We start from the raw sequence: 21,643 nt of genomic DNA, 5'->3' as shown, positions 1-21,643 counted from the left end.
CAGTCTACAATTACTGAAGAGGAGAAAATAAAATGTAAATGTTGAATGTGGCATGTTTCCACACAAAGGCTACACAAAACGGATCAGGAGAAAGTACTTCTATACGATGCAACAGAACAAAGAATGCAAAACAACAAAGACCAGAAGAGGAACGGCATGACCGAAAATCCTTACCCTTCCATTACAAACATAAAACTACATGCAACGTAAATGCTTCAGAGCTACAGATCAGAGTAAAAGGAGACCATCGATACCTTGGGCTGCTCATCAGCTTCATCCTCGTCACTGTCCGAGCTGCTCTCCTTTTTGTCAGTCATAGCGGTTTTGAGGGTATTTAAATCGACGTCCCAAGAGAACCCAGAAGACACTTGTAACCGAGAGAATGGAGGCTTGGTGCCAGCAGCGTCCTGAGGATTACAGAAAGGAACATGCATAAATACCAAGTATAAAAGCCAAAGGACATCCAACACATTTCCAATCAAAGCTACATGTTCCCATACAGATTTCTTTCTTAATCTAGGTGATGTTGAACTGTACGGAGATCAATAGAAATTAGATTCTGAAGTTTGTGCAAAGCTTATAGTACACACATTACAAAGGCCCATTAGCTCCATCTGCTCCTACATTACTTAATTGTAGATCCAAGGAATATAGAAAAAAAACAAGCTAATGTGAAACTTATGCCAGTGCTCTCGACATTGGCGGAAACTCTTGAAGGCATATCGCCTACACTAGCCTCCGCCTTGGCGTATAGCGGTGCCTTCACGGAAGCTGCGTTTTCACGGCGCTGACCCATAAGGAGAAGAGAGGAGAAGCTGGCGGGAGCATTAGAGAGCATGTCTGAATATCAACGGTAAAGAGGCAATAAGTAAGATTCAGGCATTGGAGGGTTTGGTGAGACTGAAGAAAATGATCGAAAGCACAGAAATAAAAATATTCTGCCTTTCTTTAGGACTCACCAACCTTTTTATTACTTTTTCCTTTATACTTTGTCTTATCTTCAGGACCATGAACCTCAACTCCGCTGTCTTCATCATCCTTAGACTCCAGGGACTTCTTCATTTTCTTTTTAGTGTTCTAAATGCAATACAATATATTAAACACAAAAAATACTAAATACAATGCACAGAGCAATAAAAAACAACACAGAGCCAGTGACCTATGAAGTGCTAGAACAGAGGTGGCCTTTTATTTTCCAATCTCGAGAACACTGGGGTCAGCCCAAAAAACTGGTGCTGTATAAGACTGTTGTGCGTAAAAAGAATTACAGTACTACAGCGCCTGAGTGACTGGTGTTCTTTACATATAAAGCACACCTTGGATGATCACCTTATATGCACTTTTGTTTCCAATGTCAGATAACCATTATTGCAAATAGGTTTTGTACTTAAACAGGAATATTTCCAAGCAGCAATAAAGATGTATGCAATTTACTCATAACTACTACACACCAATGCTAATTTATTCATCGGTCTGTGTCACGCACAGCCTGTCACAGCACAGCTGGTGTGATCAATGAAAGCACAGAAAATAAAGTCACTGCTTGGCCATTCACCGTACAGAGCAGAGCCTAATACACGCTAAGTAAAGTTAGAACACATCAGTGGGGCAATTGTCTTGCACAAGCAGCAGCTGCAACAAGTTTTATTGGAGGCCTCTTTATTTTTACATTGCTCAGTGCTGCCATCTGCTGGCCGCAGGTGTGCCATGTCAGCAGTAAAACAAAGTACAGTACCTGCTGCTGTTCACTTTCAGAATTGGTTCTCCTCCTCTTCTGGTCAGCTTTGTTCTCTCTCAGGGGGAAGTGGGCAGACTTTGGAATAACATCCAGGTTACCAGTATCCTTGGAAAGAAGTGAGAGTCTGACGTGGGGGTGCTCCTTTTTCTGTACACTAAAGGACAGCATAACACAACATTCATATACGTTACACATATCCAGCACTACTGCAGAGCCTTCTGCACAAGAACACGCACAAGAACTTACTAAATGACTTTTGCAGTCAGCAGTTTTCCTTTTGGGATGTAGGATTTATAGGCTTCTTGGTCTTCAACATGGTAATCTGTGACATACTGGAACTGAATTTTGCCCACAATAAAATTCGATAACCTGCAACAAGTAGAATTATAATTAACAAAAAAAGTAACCTACAGTTTTAGTCTACTCTTTGTTTGAAACATTTCAGAACAGAGGGGGAGATGTATATAGCAGTGATTAGAGTGGGGACGTGGACCAGAGGAGTATTCACCCACAGCAACCAATCAGCTTAAACCTGTCTTTCTATAGAATGTACTTGAGAAATGATACCTCGAGGCTGATTGGGGGATATATATCAAGCCCATAGCAACCAAAGTCTTATCAATAGCAATATGCTTGTTCTATTACTCTGAAATCTGTTACTGCTGGGATATTTTTCTATGGATCCATCACTCCTTTCTGTAATAAAATACTCCATAGATTTCCATTCTTCCTATAGCAAAGTGTGCCCCCTTGTCCTAGAAAGCCCCTTACTACCTAAAGTCTAGTAATACCTTTATATCATATCACCTCTGCCCCTAAGCCCTTGAAGTATATCCTGATAAGATGTTATGCACCATTTTATTAGCCCTATTATGTATATTAGTAATGCCTTTTTGAATAGGGCCATCAGAATAGTACACGGTCCAGTTACCTGTGTAACACCCTTTCATGGCCAGTAGGTAAAACCCTACACTGGAGAAGCGGAATATACATACCTCAAATAAACTCCTTTGTCTGTAATGGCATCAATAAAACCTGTAACCAGCTGCCCTTTCCTCAGACTGCCGATGGAAGGGATTTCTTTGTCTATCACTTTGATGTTAGATCCGGGATTTGTCCTGCATGAGAAGAGCAGAGGAGAGGAGGACATATAGTCATTCACGCCCTTCTGCTCATCAGGCTACTGGTCTACATTCCAGTACATCTGTGGTGGTCCAGTAGCGTCAGCAAATGGCGAGATAATGGATTATCCCAACTGAAGACATCTACTCACGTTAGACAAAGCCACAGAAGCACAGCTGATAATAAAAGCCTGCACGGCATTACAGTGCCAAACTTTGCTTACCGAGACTGCCTAAGGGAGACCTTAATTGGCGCTGAGACGGAGAGGATGCAGCATCTGGATTAGGAGAACAAGATCACAATGAGGCAGGTTTGGTTTATCAGTTTGCCTGAAAGTCTGAATGCAGTTTTAATAATAATAATAATAATAATAATAATAATTTTACTAATAATAGATCAAGATAACAGAGACTGGGGTCTTTAACAGTTAAAGTGGGCCAGGTCTAGCACAGATAATCAAAGTCTATCGTCATTTATGGAGAGCAAAAACAGGCATTTAGCATTAAGGTCCTATCCCTAGGTGCAGGCAGTGGTATTATATAGATACTGGTTAATATAAAGAATGCCATAGATACAAAGTAATATAACAATTACTTGCTATGCATAATTTAGATCAGGTTGGGTAGGGGATGCCGGCAGTCAGAATACCTATGCCCAAAAGTAAGTAAGCCAACCCTAACCCTCCCCCCTAAACCTAACCCACCTTACCCGCAGCCTAACCCTAACTCTCCCCTACCCGCAGCCTAATACTAACCCCTAACCCTCCCCTAACCCTAATACTTCTGTTGGGATTCTGGCACCGGTATTCTGAGTACAAGCATCCCGACCACCGAGAAGTCAACTACATCCCCATCTACAGCTCAACTTTAATCTCTCGCAGGATATACCCCCTCCCCATTTCCTGAAATTATTTGTACTATGATATAAAAAAGATTTTCCCAATGTGCTTTAAAGTAGATATAAAACCTTCTCATTCTGCAGACAGGAAGTCTGGTCCGCATAGAATAAAAGTGTTTACCCCAGAAAACACATTATTTCACAGATCTTAAGTTCTGACAAACTCCTGAAACATCTCCCCATAATTGTTTTTAGCACTACTGTAATAAAAAAACAAAAACAAAAAAAGAAACCCCACATTTGAATAATTGTAAACAAAAAGGGATTTTCTAACCTCACAAACATTCCAATCTTAAAGTTTTTCACAGAGGCCTGAGCGTAGCAGTCCCCTAAATCCGGCAGGCTGGCTCTCCCAGACTTGCCAAATGGAAGGGATATGCGTAAGCCGGAGGCTCGAGTCATCTTCTTTACACGGCCAAGAGTTACACAACCCTCTGCCAGCATATAGGTGTCTATAGGGAGAAAGAAGCAACCAAAGAGTCAGTTTTCATTGGAAGTATTTCTAACTAGTCTATACCATTTCCTATTTTAGCCTAAGCAGTACAATAATAGGTGTGTGTTATGTGGTTCTCTGCTATTCTAGATGCTAGGCAACACTCCAGTACTGTCCTGTACACTCACAGCACTCGGCAGATCATTAAGTACCAGCTCGGCAACTTAGCCAATGTCACTGGCAGGTATGTACAACATCATTGTGATGACCCTCTCCTATGAATGTAGAAACAAAACATACAGAGTGACCTCATACATAGACAATATTTGATGCGAGGCGATGTTACTTCTCATCAGTCATTATATGTTGCACAGTTATTTCTATACCAATTCTCAAAAAATGAACTTAAAATTAACAAAAAGTTAACTATCTTTCTTCGAAGTGCATAGGGTCCACAGGGAGACCTTGGGGGGTGTAGGTGATGAGAACCAATCCGGGCACCATGCAGTTAAAGCTTTAGCTCCCGGGATGCACTGGGTCAACTCTCCCTATACAACACCCCCGAGCCAGAGTCACCTCAGTTGGTAATAAGCCAAAGGCCGCAGGCGGATAAGAGAAAAGGAAGACTGGTACACTCAAGAATTACATTCTCACACAGGAGGAGACGAAAAACCGGTGACCAGCAACATAGCCCATATGAAGCCAGGTGCGTCAGGGCGGGTGCCCTGTGGACCCTATTGGACTTCGAAGAAAGAGTTAACAAAGGTAAGTTCTTACCCATAACTCATTTTCTTCTTCAGGGTCCATAGGCTCCACAGGGTCCTTTGGGGATGTCCCAAAGCAGTCCTTTTAAGGGTGAGGACGCTCGTGAGCTGAGAGGCGAAGGTATCAAATGCATAGAACCTTAGAAAGGTCTGGACAGAAGACCACGTAGCCGCCTTACAAAGCTGAATAGCCGAGGCGCCACGACGAGCTGCCCACGAGGGACCCAAATCAAGTAGAATGAGCCTTAACAGAAGACGGAACAGGCAGGCCTGTCTGCGTGTAAGCTTCTGAGATAGTCATATGAAGCCATCTAGCCAATGTTTGCATTTTGGCTGGCCATCCCTTCTTGTGAAATCCATAGAGCACAAACAAGCAGTCTGATTTCCGTAAAGAACTGGTATGGTCCACATAAATCTTGAGGGTGCGGACCACATTTAATGAGGCCTCTCCTGCCGAGAGGTCTGGAGACAGAAAGGCCGGTACTATAATTTCTTGATTAATATGGAAACTAGAAACAACCTTAGGAAGGAACTCAGGGCGAGTACGAAGCACCGCCCTGTCCTTGTGAAATATCAGAAAAGGAGGACGACAGGAGAGCGCTCCCAATTCTGACACCCTTCTGGCAGATACAATAGCCAAAAGAAAAAGAGTATTAGCTGTTAACCACTTAAGATCTACTGAATCTAGTGGTTCAAATGGAGGACCCTGGAGGGCCCGAAGAAATGCTGCCAAATCCCAAGGAGTCACTGGTGGGACAAAGGGAGATTGAATCCGGAGGACACCCTGGAGGAAGGTGTGGATATCCGGAAGCGGAGCAATTCTATGTTGGAACCACACTGACAGTGCAGAGACATGCACTTTCAACGAGGCCAGACGTAGGCTGAGGTCCAATCCAGCTTGAAGGAATGCCAGTATTCTGGAAATCCGAAACACCTGAGGGTCGTAATCTCTTGTACGACACCACTGGAAATAAGCATGCCACACTCTGTGGTAGATCCTGGCGGAGGCAGGCTTACATGCTCTAAGCATTGTGTTGATGACCAAGTACCCTGAGACAATGGATCCGGAAGTTGAGGCAGCAGAAACAGAGTGTCGATTTAGAGACTCCGAAGATCTGAGTACCAATGACGTCTGGGCCAAGCTGGATTCACCAGCAGGACAGTGCCTCCATCTTACTTGAACTTCAGAGGAACTCGAGGATGCAGGGAGATTGGAAGAAATAGGTACGCAAACCGGAAGGTCCATTTCACTGACAGAGCATCCACCAGGCTTGCTTCGGCATCTCTTGTTCTGAACCCTAGTCACACTAGTAACTTGTGGTTGTGTCGGGAGGCCATGAGGTCCACCTCTGGGAGACCCCAATTGTCCACTAGGAGTTGAAACACCTCTTGGTGAAGAGACCATTCCCCTGGATGCACGTCGTGACGGCTGAGGCAGTCATTTTCCCAATTGAGAACTCCTGGAATGAACACTGCCGAAATGGCCGGGAGATGAGATTCTGCCCATGTCAGAATGCGTGACACTTCTGTCATTGCTGACCAACTTTGAGTGCCTCCTTGATGGTTGATGTACGCCACAGTGGTGGCGTTGTCGGACTGAACCTGCACGGGCTTTCCGTGAAGAATGTGCTTTGCAATCATGGGGGCCCTGTACTCAGTTGATTGGCAGGGATGTCTCTATCGTTGTTCACCGGCCCTGAAAGGAGTGTGGACCGGTCACTGCGCCCCATCCCCGGAGACTGGCGTCCGTTGTTAGGAGTAACCCAGTCCGGGATCCAAAAGGAGCGACCCTTGGTTAGATGAGATGTCTGTAGCCACCAAGAGAGGGACAGACGCACCTTCGGAGAGAGTACCATCGTCTGAGCTCTGATTCGGTGAGGTAATCCATTCCACCTGGAGAGTATCAGTCCCTGCAGGGGCCTGGAATGGAATGGAGCATATTCCACCATGTCGAATGTGGATACCATGGATCCCAGAAACTGCATCGCCAAATGGACTGGTACCCAGCGACTGCGAAGACATCTGCGTACTTGCAGCTGCAGCGTAGAGATCTTTTCTGGGGTCAGAAAGATTCTCTGCTGGTGAGAGTCCAGAAGGGCTCCCAAATGAACCATCCTCAGTTAGGGAATTAGGGAGGACTTTTTCCAATTGATGAACCATCCATGTGTTTGTAGACCAGCAACTGTTAGTTGCAGGTGGTGGTGAAACACTTCTGGAGAACTCGCCAACAAGAGGAGGTCATTCAGATATTGTAGGAGTCGGACACCCTGACTCCGCAGGTGGGCCGCCATGACAGCCATAATCTTGGTAAATACCCTTGGAGCCGTGGATAGGCCAAAAGGCAGTACCTGAAACTGGAAGTGTTCTTGCAGTATAGCAAACCGCAGATAATGCTGGTGAGTAGGCGTTATGGGGACATGAAAGTATGCATCCTGAATGTCCCGCGATACCATGTAATCCCAAGGTTCCATAGTCAGTATGATGGATCATAAGGTTTACATCCTGAACCTGGGCACCCTGAGGAACTTGTTCAAAGCTTTGAGGTTGAGGATAGGCAGATGAGAACCATTCGGTTTCTGAACCAGAAAGAGAGTAGAACAGTAACCAGTCCCTTGTTGAGCTATTGGAACTGGCACAATTACCCCTGCTTGCAGCAAGGACTGTATGGTTTTCTGGATCTGCAAGGCTTTGGATTTGTCTGAAGGAGGGCTGTGCAGAAAAACTGGTGGGGAGGCCTTCGAAGGAATGAGAGGGCATACCCCTGAGAGACCACTTCTCTTACCCAAGCATCCTTGGTGGTTTGACACCAGTACTGGGCGAACTGAAGAAGTCGGCCTCCCACTCCGGGGTACCCCAGAGGGGGGAACTCCCTGTCAGGCTGCGGGTTTAACCTCCTGTTTGGAGGCCGAACGTCTTGTGCTCCAGGGCCTGTTTCTTAGGCTTGGAAGTTTTCTTGGCAGCAGACTGTGTAGGAAAGGACTGCCCTTTGGCTTTTCCTTGAGGACGAAAGGACCAAAAGGAGGAGCTTCGAGACTTTGCAGGAGCAGATGCTGAGGGCAGAAATGCAGATTTTGATTTGGCTAACATGTAAATCATTTTGTCCAAGTCCGGACCAAACAAAATCCCCCCATTATAGGGTAAGGCCTCCAAGAATCTGCGCTCTAATAGCGTAACCACAGGGAACGGCGAGCAGACAAGGCCACGACCCTGGATGTCAGTAAACTAGCATCCAGAGCGGCCTCACCGATATATGCAGCCGCATCCTTAATATGGCCGACTAGTGACACTTGATCCTCTGGAACTTCCAAGGAGTCCGAGCGTATTGGCCCAACTCTCTATAGCCTTAGCTACCCAGGAGATAGCCATAGACGGGCAGGGGAGAATATATAGACTTCAGGCAAGCTTCCACCTTCCTATCCGTAGGATCCTTTAAGTAAGAAATGGAAGGCATACTGTTGGTAACATTGCACTTTTTATTAGCTGTGTTACGTGTGAATCCACTGCAGGGGAGATTCTCACTTTTTACAATGAGCCTCCGGAAATGGGCAACAGGAGGGCAAACATTTCTGAGGAGGATACCTCTTACCAGACATCAGCCATGTGATCCACCAGCTGATCTGACAGAGGGAATACTGCCGAGGACACCTTCATCTGTTTAAACAGGGGGGTGTTTGGATTTAGGGGCTGGCTCGTCATCCTCTAAAAACAATGCGGATCTGACCGCATGCAACAAGTCAGGAATATTAATCATTGACTTAGGCTCCGTCTCTTGCCGAGGGGAGTTAGGGTTAGAGGCATCCAGCCATCTCTCCATCATCAGAAGACATCTCAGACTCTGATAGCTGTGTGGATTGAGATGACAACATAGGACGCTTAGCTGGTCTAAAGGGCTTCTCACTCTGAAACATGGTCTGAAGTGCAGTAGAGGTTGCTGCCAGACTCTGTACTGAGTTACAGAAAACATCCACCCAAGGTGGAAGACCTTGTAGTAATTCCACTGTGGGCATGACCGCCTGCTGAGGTACAGGAGGTGTTTGCATATTCAGTGGTAGTCCCTGTGAGTGAGGGACGGGCTGCTGTGGTACACCCTCACAGGGGGAACAACAGCCGGGGCCGCCAGGTGGTCTACAATGGTGGCCAGCATATGAGAAAAAGCCGCCCAAGGGAGCTCCTGTCAGGGGGTTCGAGGAACATGGCGGGTTATAACATCTCATAAATAACCCATGCTAAACCACCTCCTCCTCACTGAAAACTGCAGTACATTATCTGCAAGATTGCGACATTAGTACAGGCATGTGCTCATTACCCTTGTCAGACATGTCTGCAGGGTGAATGACGCACAATAGCGCACTGTGTATAAAGCAACCACGAGTATATTATATATATATATATATATATATATATATATATATATATATATATAACAGGAAGCAATATACTGGTCCTATCTTATGCTTATGGAAGCTGCAGGAACCGGTTGGCAATATATGGCACAGTGCAGCACACAACAGTATGTGACAGACCTCAGATATATTGAATTAGTATATATGAAGTCAGATATGAGCTACCCTAACACCTATATTAGGGCAGAACAGAGAGAATAGTCATAAGTTGACACAGATAGGTAGCGCTAGCACAAGTCACATACAATGCAGAAAGACACTGCAAAGCGGCACTACACTCAACTACCCAGACGCAGTGTCTGGTAGGATATAGCGCTACATACGCTGACCCTGGGCAGAGTACGCTGACCCCGGGGAGAGGTATGTAGGGGGACCGGACCACGCGCTGTCTCCTGGGAGAACTGCGACTGCACACTTAGAAAATGGCCGCCGGAGAACTCAGAGGGGGCATGTCCAAAGGAGGAGCGTAGCTCAGGGAAGCCAAACCGCAATGGAAAGGCGCGCTGAGCTGAGGGAGTAGCTGCTTAAACAGGGAAGCTGTCTCCTCAGGACGGTTATTAACCCCTGGGACGCTAGTTTCCCGCAACCAATATGTCCCTGGTGGTCAAGTTGGAGCGCTATGGCTGGAGCCTGCATCCACACCTAGCACCTCCGGTCTTTCCCCTGAGACCGGAGGCATCGACTGTGATATTCTTTACACGCGGGTCACCGCGAGCGGCGACCCGCTCTTGCCTGTCCCGATGTCCGGGTGAGGTCTGGGCCCTCTCCGGGTGCCCTGGCTAGCGTTGACCCCCGGAAAGCAGGCAGAGATCCTCAGATCAGTACTGGCGTTGCGGCACCGGAGGAGTGATGGAGCGGCAGCGCAGACGTCCCACGGACAGTCTGCTGCTGTGCGCTCTAGTCGCTAAAAGTAAACTAGATAAATAAAGAAATAAGCTTTAGGGGCTGACTAACAGTCCCCCTGCAAAATGGTGACCCGACTCCGGCCGGGAACCAACGAAACTGAGGTGCCTCTGGCTCGGGGGCGGGGTATAGGTAGAGTGGACCCAATGCATCCTGGGAGCTAAAGCTTTAACTGCGTGGTACCCGGATTGGTTCCCATCACCTACACCCCCCAAGGTCTCCCTGTCGAGCCTATGGACCCTGAAGAAAAAAGCCCAATTAACCAGTTACCACTCAAAACACATAAGGATCAATTCAACTAAAGGCGATGGCCAGCGATGTTCTGTGTCTGTGCTGCTGCATCCCAATACATGGCCGTAAAAAATTGCCTTTGCTATATGCTGTGTAGGCCATCTTTTCAAATACACAGCCGGAAAGAGGACAGCGCTGTGAACTAGAATAGGGGAAGGGTCGACCGCATGGGCATTGGCGAAACTCCTGCTGCAGGGTGTGTACAGGGTCCCTCTGGACCAGTCTGCACTGGACATGCTGCACTCATTATCAAGGCCATCAAGAGGATTGATGAGCCCGGCTACAGGCAGGGGGCAAGACCAAATATCTTAGGTGTGGCCTAGCCCCCTCCCAAATTTCTATTTTCAAAATTCCAATGTGCAGCGGCGCGAATCAGCGCCATGCCCTGGAAAGGGGGTCAATTTGTCCCCCTTGGCCAGGAGGGCAGATCCAGGGGGCGTGCCAACAGTTCTAACATGGCTTAAGAGCAATGAGTTGCAATAGTTGAATGTCTGCATATAAGTTTTTTATTTTAACAGTGTTAGCCCATTTGACAGAGCTGCATTATCGCCAGGAGAAGGCATTAGTGTTATTACCTGTTAGGGACAGATAGATAAACTTGCGTGTGACATCCAGGCCAACCACGGTAGCAGATAGGGCCTGTCCTTGCTTGAAATGTTTATCTGGATGTTTTACCACCTGCAGAGGAAAGTGAATTAGTTACTTGAATAGAGATAAAGGTTCCCACAGTCTACGGCTACATGTAGTCCATACCTTTGTAGACATGGAAAGGAGCAGGAGTTTGATTTGGCCATGGATCCCGGGTGAGATCTCCACCTCCAGGTATCGCTTCTCCTTGTTATACTGATGACAAGGAGAGAACATGGTTAGAGATATCAGAGCAATGGAAGCTGCCACCATCGGATACAGAGAGATATGATGCACATACTGGGGAAGCACAGACTTCCCTGTTAGCATTTAGCAGTATACTGAAACCGAATACAAACTATCCAAACTGACAGCCAAATCTAATCCCTGGTTCATTCAGAGTACAAATCTGTAAGAAATGCTCAGGATTTAGTGAATCCCTAACAATACGCCAATCCTCATGTCAGTTTGTTGTACTCAGCTTGTACAATTAATAGTCATACAGAGAGTTATGTACGGAGACGATCAAGCTTTTAGACACTAGGAGCCCCATTTAACAATGGTACATATTATTATTATCCTTTATTTATATGGCGCCATAAGTGTTCCGCAGCTAAATACAAAGTACAGGTTGAGTCTCCCATATCCAAATATTCCGAAACACGGAATATTTCGAAATACGGATTTTTTTGGTTTGACTGAGATAATGAAACCTTTGATTTTTGATGGTTCAATCTATACAAAGTTTGTCTAAGGCACAAATTATTAAAAATATTGTATAAAATTACCTTCAGGCTGTGTGTATAAGGTGTATTTGAAACATAACTGAATTTCATTTCTGTACTCAAACTTTGTTGAGTCACAAAATTATTGAAAATATTGTATAAAATGACCTGCAAGCTGTGTTTAAGGTGTATATAACACATAAATGCATTCTGTGTGTATATTTGGTCCCATTCCCAAGATATTTCATTATGATAATGGTTATCCAAAATACCCCTGGTCCCAAGCATTTTGGATATCGGAGACTCAACCTGTACAGACAAATAAATGAACAAGCAACAAGTGACTTACAGTACAATACAATGCAGGACAGGGTTTATATACAATGCTGCATTAGTAATCATAACCCCTAGCTAAACCCACTCACTAATAGGGGTTATGTTATCATTTCAGTATTTAAACAAACAGCGTTAATCCAAGATTACCATTGTCACATCGCTCTCTCTATCTGAAGATGGCGAGAGTGACGTGGTCCTCATTTGCCAGCAATGGGTATCCGGCAACAGCCTTTGGGATTCAGCGAAGCCTTCCAGGCACTGCCGTGTCCCCACCGGGTTATCAATCATGCACGTGCGCAGACTGAGCGTCGCGCACGTGCATGACATAGAGGCCCAAAGCTGGCAGCGATAGGCTGTGAGCAGCTGAGCTGAGTAGCCCTCCGATGAGGAAGACATTGCTGGACCTCGCCGGCAAGGTAAGTAATGATGAATACCAGTGGCATATTCATTTGTATCACTGCAAGACTTAATGAACTATACCGCTGGTAATTAGGTTCGTTAAGAAACGGGACCCTGGATGTACTAAGCTATGGAGAGAGCTAAAGTACCAACCAAATCAGCTCGTATCATTTGTCAAACACAAAATGACAGTTAGGAGCTGATCGATTGGTACTTTATCGCTCTCCAAGTCTTAGTACATAGACCCCTAAATCTCTTATTATATTGTATGTTATTCTAGTGGGTGGATTAATAAAACATACGCCTTCTCCTTCATGTCATGGAGGACACTGGAAAACACTGGGGTATGGGCAGTGGTGGAAGAGCCAGGAACATGAGAATGTCTGAACTGGCTCCTCCCCCTCCATATCCCAGCAGCCTAGTGCTCAGTAATTTAGCAAGTTTAATGCCTGATAGAGCCGGGCGTTTCTTCTTCAGGCTGCAGGGCCTTTGCTTTAGTTTACTTTTTGTTTCTGCTCGGCAGACGCTAGACCTAGGAGTCTGACTACTACGTGGCCACCCCCATGGAGGGACCCGCCAGGGTTGCTACAGGATTCTGTCCAGGCTCCCTAGGCGAGGCATCAGCAGACGCTGCAGCCAGACCGCAGACCGGGGTTTACAGTGTGGCTGTAAGTAGGATCCATCCAGTTCAAGTTCAGAACAGTTTGTCTGTTCTGGTTACGCCCCCTGGTGCCTCAAAAGGCAGCCTGCTGCTCACTTTTGTTTCTCCATTCCGGCTTGTATTAGAGGCTTTGTTACACATAACTGATCTCTCTAGGCTGCTGATGTATGGAGGGGGAGAAGCCAGTTCAGACTTCATTAATTCTCAGTGCCAGGCTCCTCCACCATTGCCAATACCCCAGTGTCCCCCATGGAATCAGAGGAAGGGATTTTACTGGCAGCTACAAAAATCCTGTTACCGTGCAAAATTCAGAATAAATCTGAGCAGCAGTTATAATTTCTTTGTGTGGTTTTTCCCCACCATTTGGGGTTACTCTCTGGGAAAGCTATGCACATTATGGGCAGTGTGCTTAGTTACTAATTTAGGGCATATTTACTTACATTACCTAAGGCTTCAAAAATGCTAACTAGGTAATGTCATGTGTCCATATCTCCAGAAAAATCTGCATATTTGTAATATATTTTTTAAAAGGCGATATAACTAAATCCCAAACTGAAAGAACCGGGAGATTACCACATACAACAGCCCTACCTCTGGGGTAACTCCATCTCTAATGCTAGACTCCCCGGGGAACTTTGGGAATGCTGCTTGGACAAGGGGTAACTTCCAGGAAAGGGGACCCTGGCTGTCGGTACAAGGGGTGATGATCACTACATTATAGCAGAAAGGTACCACACCAGAGAGCATTGATCACACAGTTCCTATTCTGCTGGCCTAGTCTGACATCTCAAGACACATTATGGGACGTACCTTGACTACATAGCAGGTCACCTTCTCGCCAGGGGAGTACATTTTTAGGGTTTTAGATTTTGGAATTTTCTTCTTGGTGTTCATTACACTGAAAAAAAAATAATAATAATTACAGAGTCCTTTATACTGACAGCTCTAAAGCCAAGGCTATGGGGAAATTTATCAAAACTACTAAAAGGATAAGTGGAGGTATTGCCCTTAGCAACAAGATTATAGCTATCATTTTTCTAGCACATTTTATAAAATGATAGCTATAATCTGATTGGTTGCTATGGGAGAGACTTTATCTTTTCTTTTTCATAAGCTTTGATAAATCTCCCCCAGAGTGCCAGACTACAACCATTCTGTACCTATAAGGTTTCCCACAATGCATTAGTAGGAACAGCCAGTTAATGTAACAAAAAGACACCAAAACTAACTGAAATCAAAGCACACTTTGGGGGGTTCACCCGCTAAATACCAGTGTCCCCTCCCAGCATACTGCCCAAGAGACTGGTCTAGAAATAAAGCTTCAGTCCTTCAGAACGTATTATTTTACAAGAGCCAATATACAGCCCTGAAGAGAACACCACTGGGTCCACAATGAGATAACAATAAATCACAAAGTAAAAGGTGCAGAGTCCGGGTACTGTTAGGAGAAAGTGGCCCGTGTGTCTAAAACGATTCTTTACCAAGGAGAGCGTTTACATTGGTCATTACCACTTAAAAATATTGTAGTATCTTCAGAATACATTAATACATATATTACAAAAGTATAACTTGGATAAAAGAGGGGATGGCATCTGCATTCTTCTCAGTGGAGATAATTTCATCAAAATGGCTTATTAAGTGCAAAGAGAAGAGATAACTCACCTGGGCAGGATACTGAGCTCCAGAATGGACTTTGTCAAATTTGGGTGAGTAATAGGCAGGAACCTGTCCGAGATAAGACACAAATAAAACACAATCCTAAACTTAGTTATTCACATCATATAGTGTTCCTTCTAGCACCCTGCATCTGTCACAACCCATACAGTTCCTCTTTCCTGTCTGGGGTGTCGTTCCATGCTCTGGTGCTTCTAGCACACTATGGTCTGTATCTCAGCATCAGCTAAGTGTGCTAGAAGCACCAGAGCAGAGAGCGACACCCCAGGCAGGAAGGAGGAACTGCAAGGGTTGCGACAGGTGTGGGGTGCTAGAATGAAGACTATATCATACATAAACCATAAGGGGTATATTTACTAAAGTGCGAGTTTACAAAAGTGGAGCTGTTGCCCATAGCAACCAATCAGATTCTATCATTTTGTAGAGGTACTAGATAAGTAGGAATCTGATTGGTTGCTATGGGCAACAGCTCCACTTTTGTAAACCAGCACTTTAGTAAATATATCCCTAAATCTTTATCCATCTAATCCTTCTAATCAGAACATTATCAGGACAGACTCATCCTCCCCCCTATAATCCAGGCCTCCTTTTTCGTTCATTCAAGATTTGGGTAAAGGCTTTTTGCCCTTAATTTCTATTAGTTATCGTTATTATTTTCCTGTCTTTTCTCACCTGCATACGGGTGAATATCTGCAATTTGCATTTAGTTTTGTGCCCACAACGTGGGGGCAATTACAGCCGGCTCGCGTACTACTCTGAATCTGCCCCTTTTATGTACAGTTTGTATAACTGAGAGCTATACTCCATGTTTCCAGCAATATTTTGCCAGATCTTTGATCTTAACCACTACGAGCCCTAAGCTTGGATTTAACTTTTTTCACTCCTTTGGGACCATGTGGTTTCAGGATTACAATTCCATTTTGTTTCCTTGCAGGCAAAATTGAGGGATCAATGTAAATCACAAAGTATAAGCATAATCTATTATATAAATAAGGCTAGGTATGTGCCTAGCGAAAGTCAAGTAGGGAGCTGGAAGGAAACCCCATCCCCTGCCAGCTTTCAATGGCTGCCCGCCCCAAACCCTCCACAGACCCATAGCCATGCTGCCCTTCTCCCACACACGTATTATATTGTGTTGGATAGGGGGATAAGGAAAAAATGGGGAAAAGGGGAAAAAAGGAAGGATAAAACAAGGGTAAGACACCGCACAGAGAGATGGTATATAAATATTCAAAAAGGACAATATATAATCACAATTTTAAGTGAGGGTGCTCCCTAGGAGCTATAGGTATATTAAGAAAAGGAAAAAGAAGAGTACTCCTCTTTTGTGGGGCACACCTCATGTATTTTAATATTTAACTTTTATTATGTTTCGTTAAAACATGTGATATAGTCACGATATTATAAGAACATGCAAATTCAAATTCCATTGTGAGATGTAGAGGGGTATCTGGGCTGTCACAAATATCCCTATGTACCTCCTTATATATTGAATCTCACAATTAATACAATAATAAAACACCTCAAAAAAACCAAAATGGACAAAAACAAACACAGAACTACCTATAAATCCCAGTGAGATATATACATGAGATAATTGATGATATGACAATAAGATATAATTCCTGTCCAGAGAATGTGAGCTTATATGAAATACTGACAATATTCACATAGGTCTGGACTGATAGATGGAGTTAGTCAAAATAGTTGTACACGTCCTCTACTATGTGAGGAACATTAGCTTAACCTCTCACTGGAATACTAACGTTGACATAGGAAAAGCAACAATCATAAAAAACCGTGTGTTAATAGGTGTTTGTATAGGCATATATCGATACAAATCAATAGTTCTAAATAGAAAAATCTATTGTAATAAGTGGTTTACATATGCAAATACACATGTATCGGCGAACATATAGGTGCAAAAATAGAAAAAATATTAATGACGTACAATACACACAATTTAAAAATTAGCACCTTTAACCAGACCTGTTGTCACCAATTAATTTGTTGGGTGAGGCGTCTCTCATTTAACTGGGAAATTAGTTTGTCAGGAAAATTTTGCTACCTTGATATATAGTATAGAATGAAAAGCAGTATCCGTGCATTTAGATACACTGGGATCTGCTTTCCGCAGTCATATACAAATATCAGACTGGAGATGAGAGTCCCTGTGTAATGGCACAGTTAAGGAACATAGAACCGCTTCTGCTGCTTGCTCTGGTTCACAGCTTTGCCCTGTTGCTATGCATTGCAGGGATCAGCATGGATCCTAAGCTAGTGAGAGAGCAGTGAAAATAAGAGCAAAGTACCTGATAGTAGTATATTGTGAGATCCCAGTGGAAATAGGTCTGGTGGTGCAAGGGTCCTCTGCGCGCACAGAGGTACCCATGGAGCAGTGCCTGACGCGCGTTTCGCCGGGGGCTCTCTCACCTATATGCTTTTTGCACCTATATGTTCGCCGATACATGTGTATTTGCATATGTAAACCACTTATTACAATAGATTTTTCTATTTAGAGCTATTGATTTGTATCGATATATGCCTATACAAACACCTATTAACATATGGTTTTTTATAATTGTTGCTTTTCCTATGTCAACGTTAGTATTCCAGTGAGAGGTTAAGCTAATGTTCCTCACATAGTAGAGGACGTGTACAACTATTTTGACTAACTCCATCTATCAGTCCAGACCTATGTGAATATTGTCAGTATTTCATATAAGCTCACATTCTCTGGACAGGAATTATATCTTATTGTCATATCATCAATTATCTCATGTATATATCTCACTGGGATTTATAGGTAGTTCTGTGTTTGTTTTTGTCCATTTTGGTTTTTTTGAGGTGTTTTATTATTGTATTAATTGTGAGATTCAATATATAAGGAGGTACATAGGGATATTTGTGACAGCCCAGATACCCCTCTACATCTCACAATGGAATTTTTTCATTTGAATTTGCATGTTCTTATAATATCGTGACTATATCACATGTTTTAACGAAACATAATAAAAGTTAATATTAAAATACATGAGGTGTGCCCCACAAAAGAGGAGTACTTTTTTCTTTTTCCTTTCCTCTCCTACACACCCCAGGACCCATAACCACACTGCCCCCCACCCTCCGGCACACACCCTACCTATTATGCCAGGGGCACATGGAGATTGGGCGCCCATCTATGTATTGCACAATATGAGCTACTGCACATGTTCCATCATCCGCTGTAGCGGTGGCTCCCTGTGGTTACTATACCACTCTATGTGGTCCTGTTCTTACAATGCCAGGAGGAAGAGCGGAGAGTATAGTATAGTGCTCCCATTGGACAGCATACAAGAGGCTGCAGAATGGGGAGGGAAAGTGGGGGCGGGAGAGAGAAATATTGGAGAAGAGGAGGGGGAAGCGAGATACAGCGAGAGATGCATTTATGACTCTTCAATGGAGCTCTGTGGACAGACTGAGTATTTGAGCTCCAAGAGTGCATCTTGGCTTATGTAACATGGGGAGTACCCTAATATGAGAGGAGGCAGTCATGTTGAGGAAGAGGTATGCAAAAAGCGGACACCTCTATTGGCATAAAATAATTTGTGATCAAAGCGAAAATGCAACATCGATTAAGATGATCAATTGCTTATTAGCATCAAAGGATTTGGAGTATTACAGAGCATCCTTAATACTAGTTTGGAAATATAGCTGCCCTTTAGTCTGCTCTAAAGCAACATCGTTCCAATCCAGCTGCAATTTCACGATAACAAAACACCACAAGCTCTCTGCAACACAAGAGACCCTCCTCATTCAGGCAACGTACTTGTGAGTCTTCACTTCTCGCCCTCCGATTACTCGACAAGTCACAGTCTCCTTAGGACGTAGCTTTGATGTGGGGAAGAGTCCCGTCGGGACTTCCTCCATTATCTGGGAAGCATGAATAGTCCCCACCAATGTATCCATAATGGAAACAGTAACGCTAGTGGGCTTAACGCTTTTCACCGTTCCAGTGACTACTTCCCCTATAGTTGGACTGCGTTTTACAAAGGCCGCCGCTTTGCTTGGTCTCTCGGCAGCAGATGTATTTTGCACCGCCAGTAAGAGCCCATGTTCCTCAGCATTACTGGTCTTCAGGGTCACAGAAATAGTCTTCCCCAAATGAAACTTCTTGGAGTCAAACCGGAAAGTATCATTATAGTGGCATGCAAGAGGGACAGCAGCGAGCTGCGACGTAGCCTCCAAGGACACGACTGCAAGTTCTTCCGTCACATGCTGCACCACTGCGGAGTACTTCGAGTCTTCAACAAACTGGGAGGAGGGAGAAGGTTATTACATATTGATTTCCTGCTGTGCAGTACAATAGGGAGATAAAACAAAACACTGGCCACACCAATAATTTACCACAAAACACAGTCACAGAGTTCACAAATGGTTACAGAAAACTCAGCCACACACACACACTTACTTTTTCTTTGTGTTTTCTCAGGAGAGTGTCATCAACGGACACGTAAACATGGCCCTTTAAAATATCAACGTACAGGACCACAGCCTTTACTTTTTGTCCCAACACCAAGTTCTTTGCTGCAAGAAAACGAGTGAAAAATAACTAAAAGGATGAAGTGCAGCTGTACATAGGATTATGTATGGTGCCAAACTATTTCAAGTAGGCCTTAGCATATACTACTAGAGCAGCCATTTTCAACCGGAATTCCTCAAATGACCTGCAGATGCATACTTCCCAACATGACCCTCTCCAGGAGGGATACAATGCTCTGGTCCTGGTCTTCCCTGGTAACAGGTTGGGCTGCAGAGCAGTTCAAAATTCAAATAGGGGAGTCACACCAACTGTCATTTCACACACTGCCAAACATCACTGGCTGGGACTCACTGGCAGTTGGTGTGACTCCCCTATTTGAATTTTGGACTGTGCTGCAGCCCCCCCTCTGGAGCCGGTATGCAGTCGGGAAGCCGGCGGACCTAATCCTGACAGCCAGATTCCCGACTGCTTAATCCCGGCGAGGGTTAAATGACAGGCGTCTAAATCTAGACGAAGTGATGCTTGGCGCGGACAGCCACGTAGGGGTTAGCCACCTCGGGGGGGGCTTAGGTTTAGGCGGCGGTGACGGGGGGGTTAGGTTTAGGCACTTAGAGGGGGGATTAGGGTTAGGCACTGGGGGGAAGGTTAGGGTTAGGCACCCCTAAGGGAGGGTTAGGGGGTAGAATAGGTTAGTGAATACTTACCGGGGGACTATCAAGATTTTCATCCTTGTCGGGCAGCCACTGTTGGGATTTGAACCGCCGGCCAGGGGTCCTGCGGTAAATCATACAGATTCCCTGGAGCCGCCAACAATCATAAATTACCAGGGAAGTCCAAGACCAGAGCATTGTGTCCCTCCTAGAGAGGGACATGTTGGGAGGTATGCAGATGTGGCACTGTAATTTGAAGGAAAGTGGAGTGACCCACATTATATCACCCAACAGTTGCCACCAGCAGTCTCTCCATACCGCGTTTGCGGCTGAAGCATTGTTTTAGGGACATGCTGCGCAGGCTCAGCGTTGACACTGGCTGCGCAAAGTACAATGGGATGGAGAACAGGGACGGGCACATAAAATAGGGAAGTGAGCAGCCCAGGCCAGCACTGAGGACAGGAGGTTATGGAGTCTGTATGCACTGTATACAGTAACAATGGGAAAGGTATTTTAAAAATAATAATAGAAAAAAAAAAAAAGCTGCTGTTACATATACCATATTAATGATAATATAAAGTTAAATTCACTGCCCTGTATTTATTCCAACAGTTTAAATCAAGCTAAAACCGGTGTTACAGCAAGGACTGTAAATAAAGAGCGCCATATAATATAGTGGAGGTTTCTGTGCAGAGAATACATCTGACACCAAGCTATAAAAAGGAAGGAAGGCGTGCACATACAATCAACTCAAGCCTTAAATACTTACTAACATAGGATAATTGTAAATTACCTCCATCCTGATGATGAGCCGCGGATATTTTCTGGCAGCCGGAGATTGAGCCGCCATTGAACAGTACTGAGCTGCTGTCTTCTACCTCATCCACTACAAGGTTCAGCATTTTCCCTGGCAGCAACGAGGAAAGATTCTCACAGTCCTCTGAATTCTCTAATACGCACACAAAAAGAAGCTGCCATTATTATTATTAATTCTCATTATAAATTTTATAGTATAAGTTTTAGAGCATAAGTTACAGTTTCCACCGGGGACGGACTGGGGCTCCAGATCAGCCTCAGCACTCCCCTGCGCTCGCAAAAGGGGCACGGCTTCTCCACATAAGGGGCGTGGTTGCGTCTCATGGGGGCCTGGCCTCGCGGCATACATCAGTCTTTTAGTGTTCCGGCCTAGCAGTACGCCGGAGAGTAAGACGGAGCTGCTCGACCAGGGTTAAATGCCGGACCGGCCCATCAGCCTTTCTGACAGATGGCTAGTCCGGCCCTGGCTTCCACGTATATGCACCAATATTTGTATAATGGCCCATTAAGAGTATAGCAGCTACATTGCAATGAACCTAAGGAGCATTGATTCAGCTGGTAGCAGGACTCCACAACTACACAATCTTTAAGACACGATCCATACAAATGGAAAGAGAGTACGTGTTACCCAATTACAGGCATTAGCTTCTATCAACTACCATCTGGCAAAACCTTGAAGACT

The 21,643-nt window shown here is 44.7% G+C and overlaps 1 protein-coding gene across 2 annotated transcripts in view; it reads right to left on the bottom strand.

Moving 5' to 3' along the window:
- PDCD11 (programmed cell death 11) overlaps nt 1-21,643 on the bottom strand; it is a 75,697-nt gene that overhangs the window by 6,198 nt on the left and 47,856 nt on the right. For both annotated transcript variants that reach the window (XM_088448722.1, XM_088448721.1), the window contains exons 18-31: nt 20,939-21,094; nt 19,424-19,539; nt 18,782-19,266; nt 14,962-15,024; nt 14,110-14,197; nt 11,305-11,394; nt 11,127-11,229; nt 4,032-4,209; nt 3,084-3,137; nt 2,734-2,856; nt 1,985-2,107; nt 1,736-1,892; nt 964-1,077; nt 255-407 (exon numbers count right to left, since the gene is read on the bottom strand). In XM_088448722.1, the coding sequence (XP_088304848.1) occupies nt 255-407; nt 964-1,077; nt 1,736-1,892; nt 1,985-2,107; nt 2,734-2,856; nt 3,084-3,137; nt 4,032-4,209; nt 11,127-11,229; nt 11,305-11,394; nt 14,110-14,197; nt 14,962-15,024; nt 18,782-19,266; nt 19,424-19,539; nt 20,939-21,094 (2,003 nt within the window). The remainder of the gene's footprint in view (nt 1-254; nt 408-963; nt 1,078-1,735; nt 1,893-1,984; nt 2,108-2,733; nt 2,857-3,083; nt 3,138-4,031; nt 4,210-11,126; nt 11,230-11,304; nt 11,395-14,109; nt 14,198-14,961; nt 15,025-18,781; nt 19,267-19,423; nt 19,540-20,938; nt 21,095-21,643) is intronic.

This window comes from Taudactylus pleione, unplaced genomic scaffold (genome assembly GCF_031769625.1).
Source record: "Taudactylus pleione unplaced genomic scaffold, aTauple2 ptg000464l, whole genome shotgun sequence".
NCBI classification, from domain to species: Eukaryota; Metazoa; Chordata; class Amphibia; order Anura; family Myobatrachidae; genus Taudactylus; species Taudactylus pleione.
The sequence above is the reverse complement of the archived record's forward strand: the minus strand, read 5'-3'. Positions and strand labels throughout refer to the sequence as shown.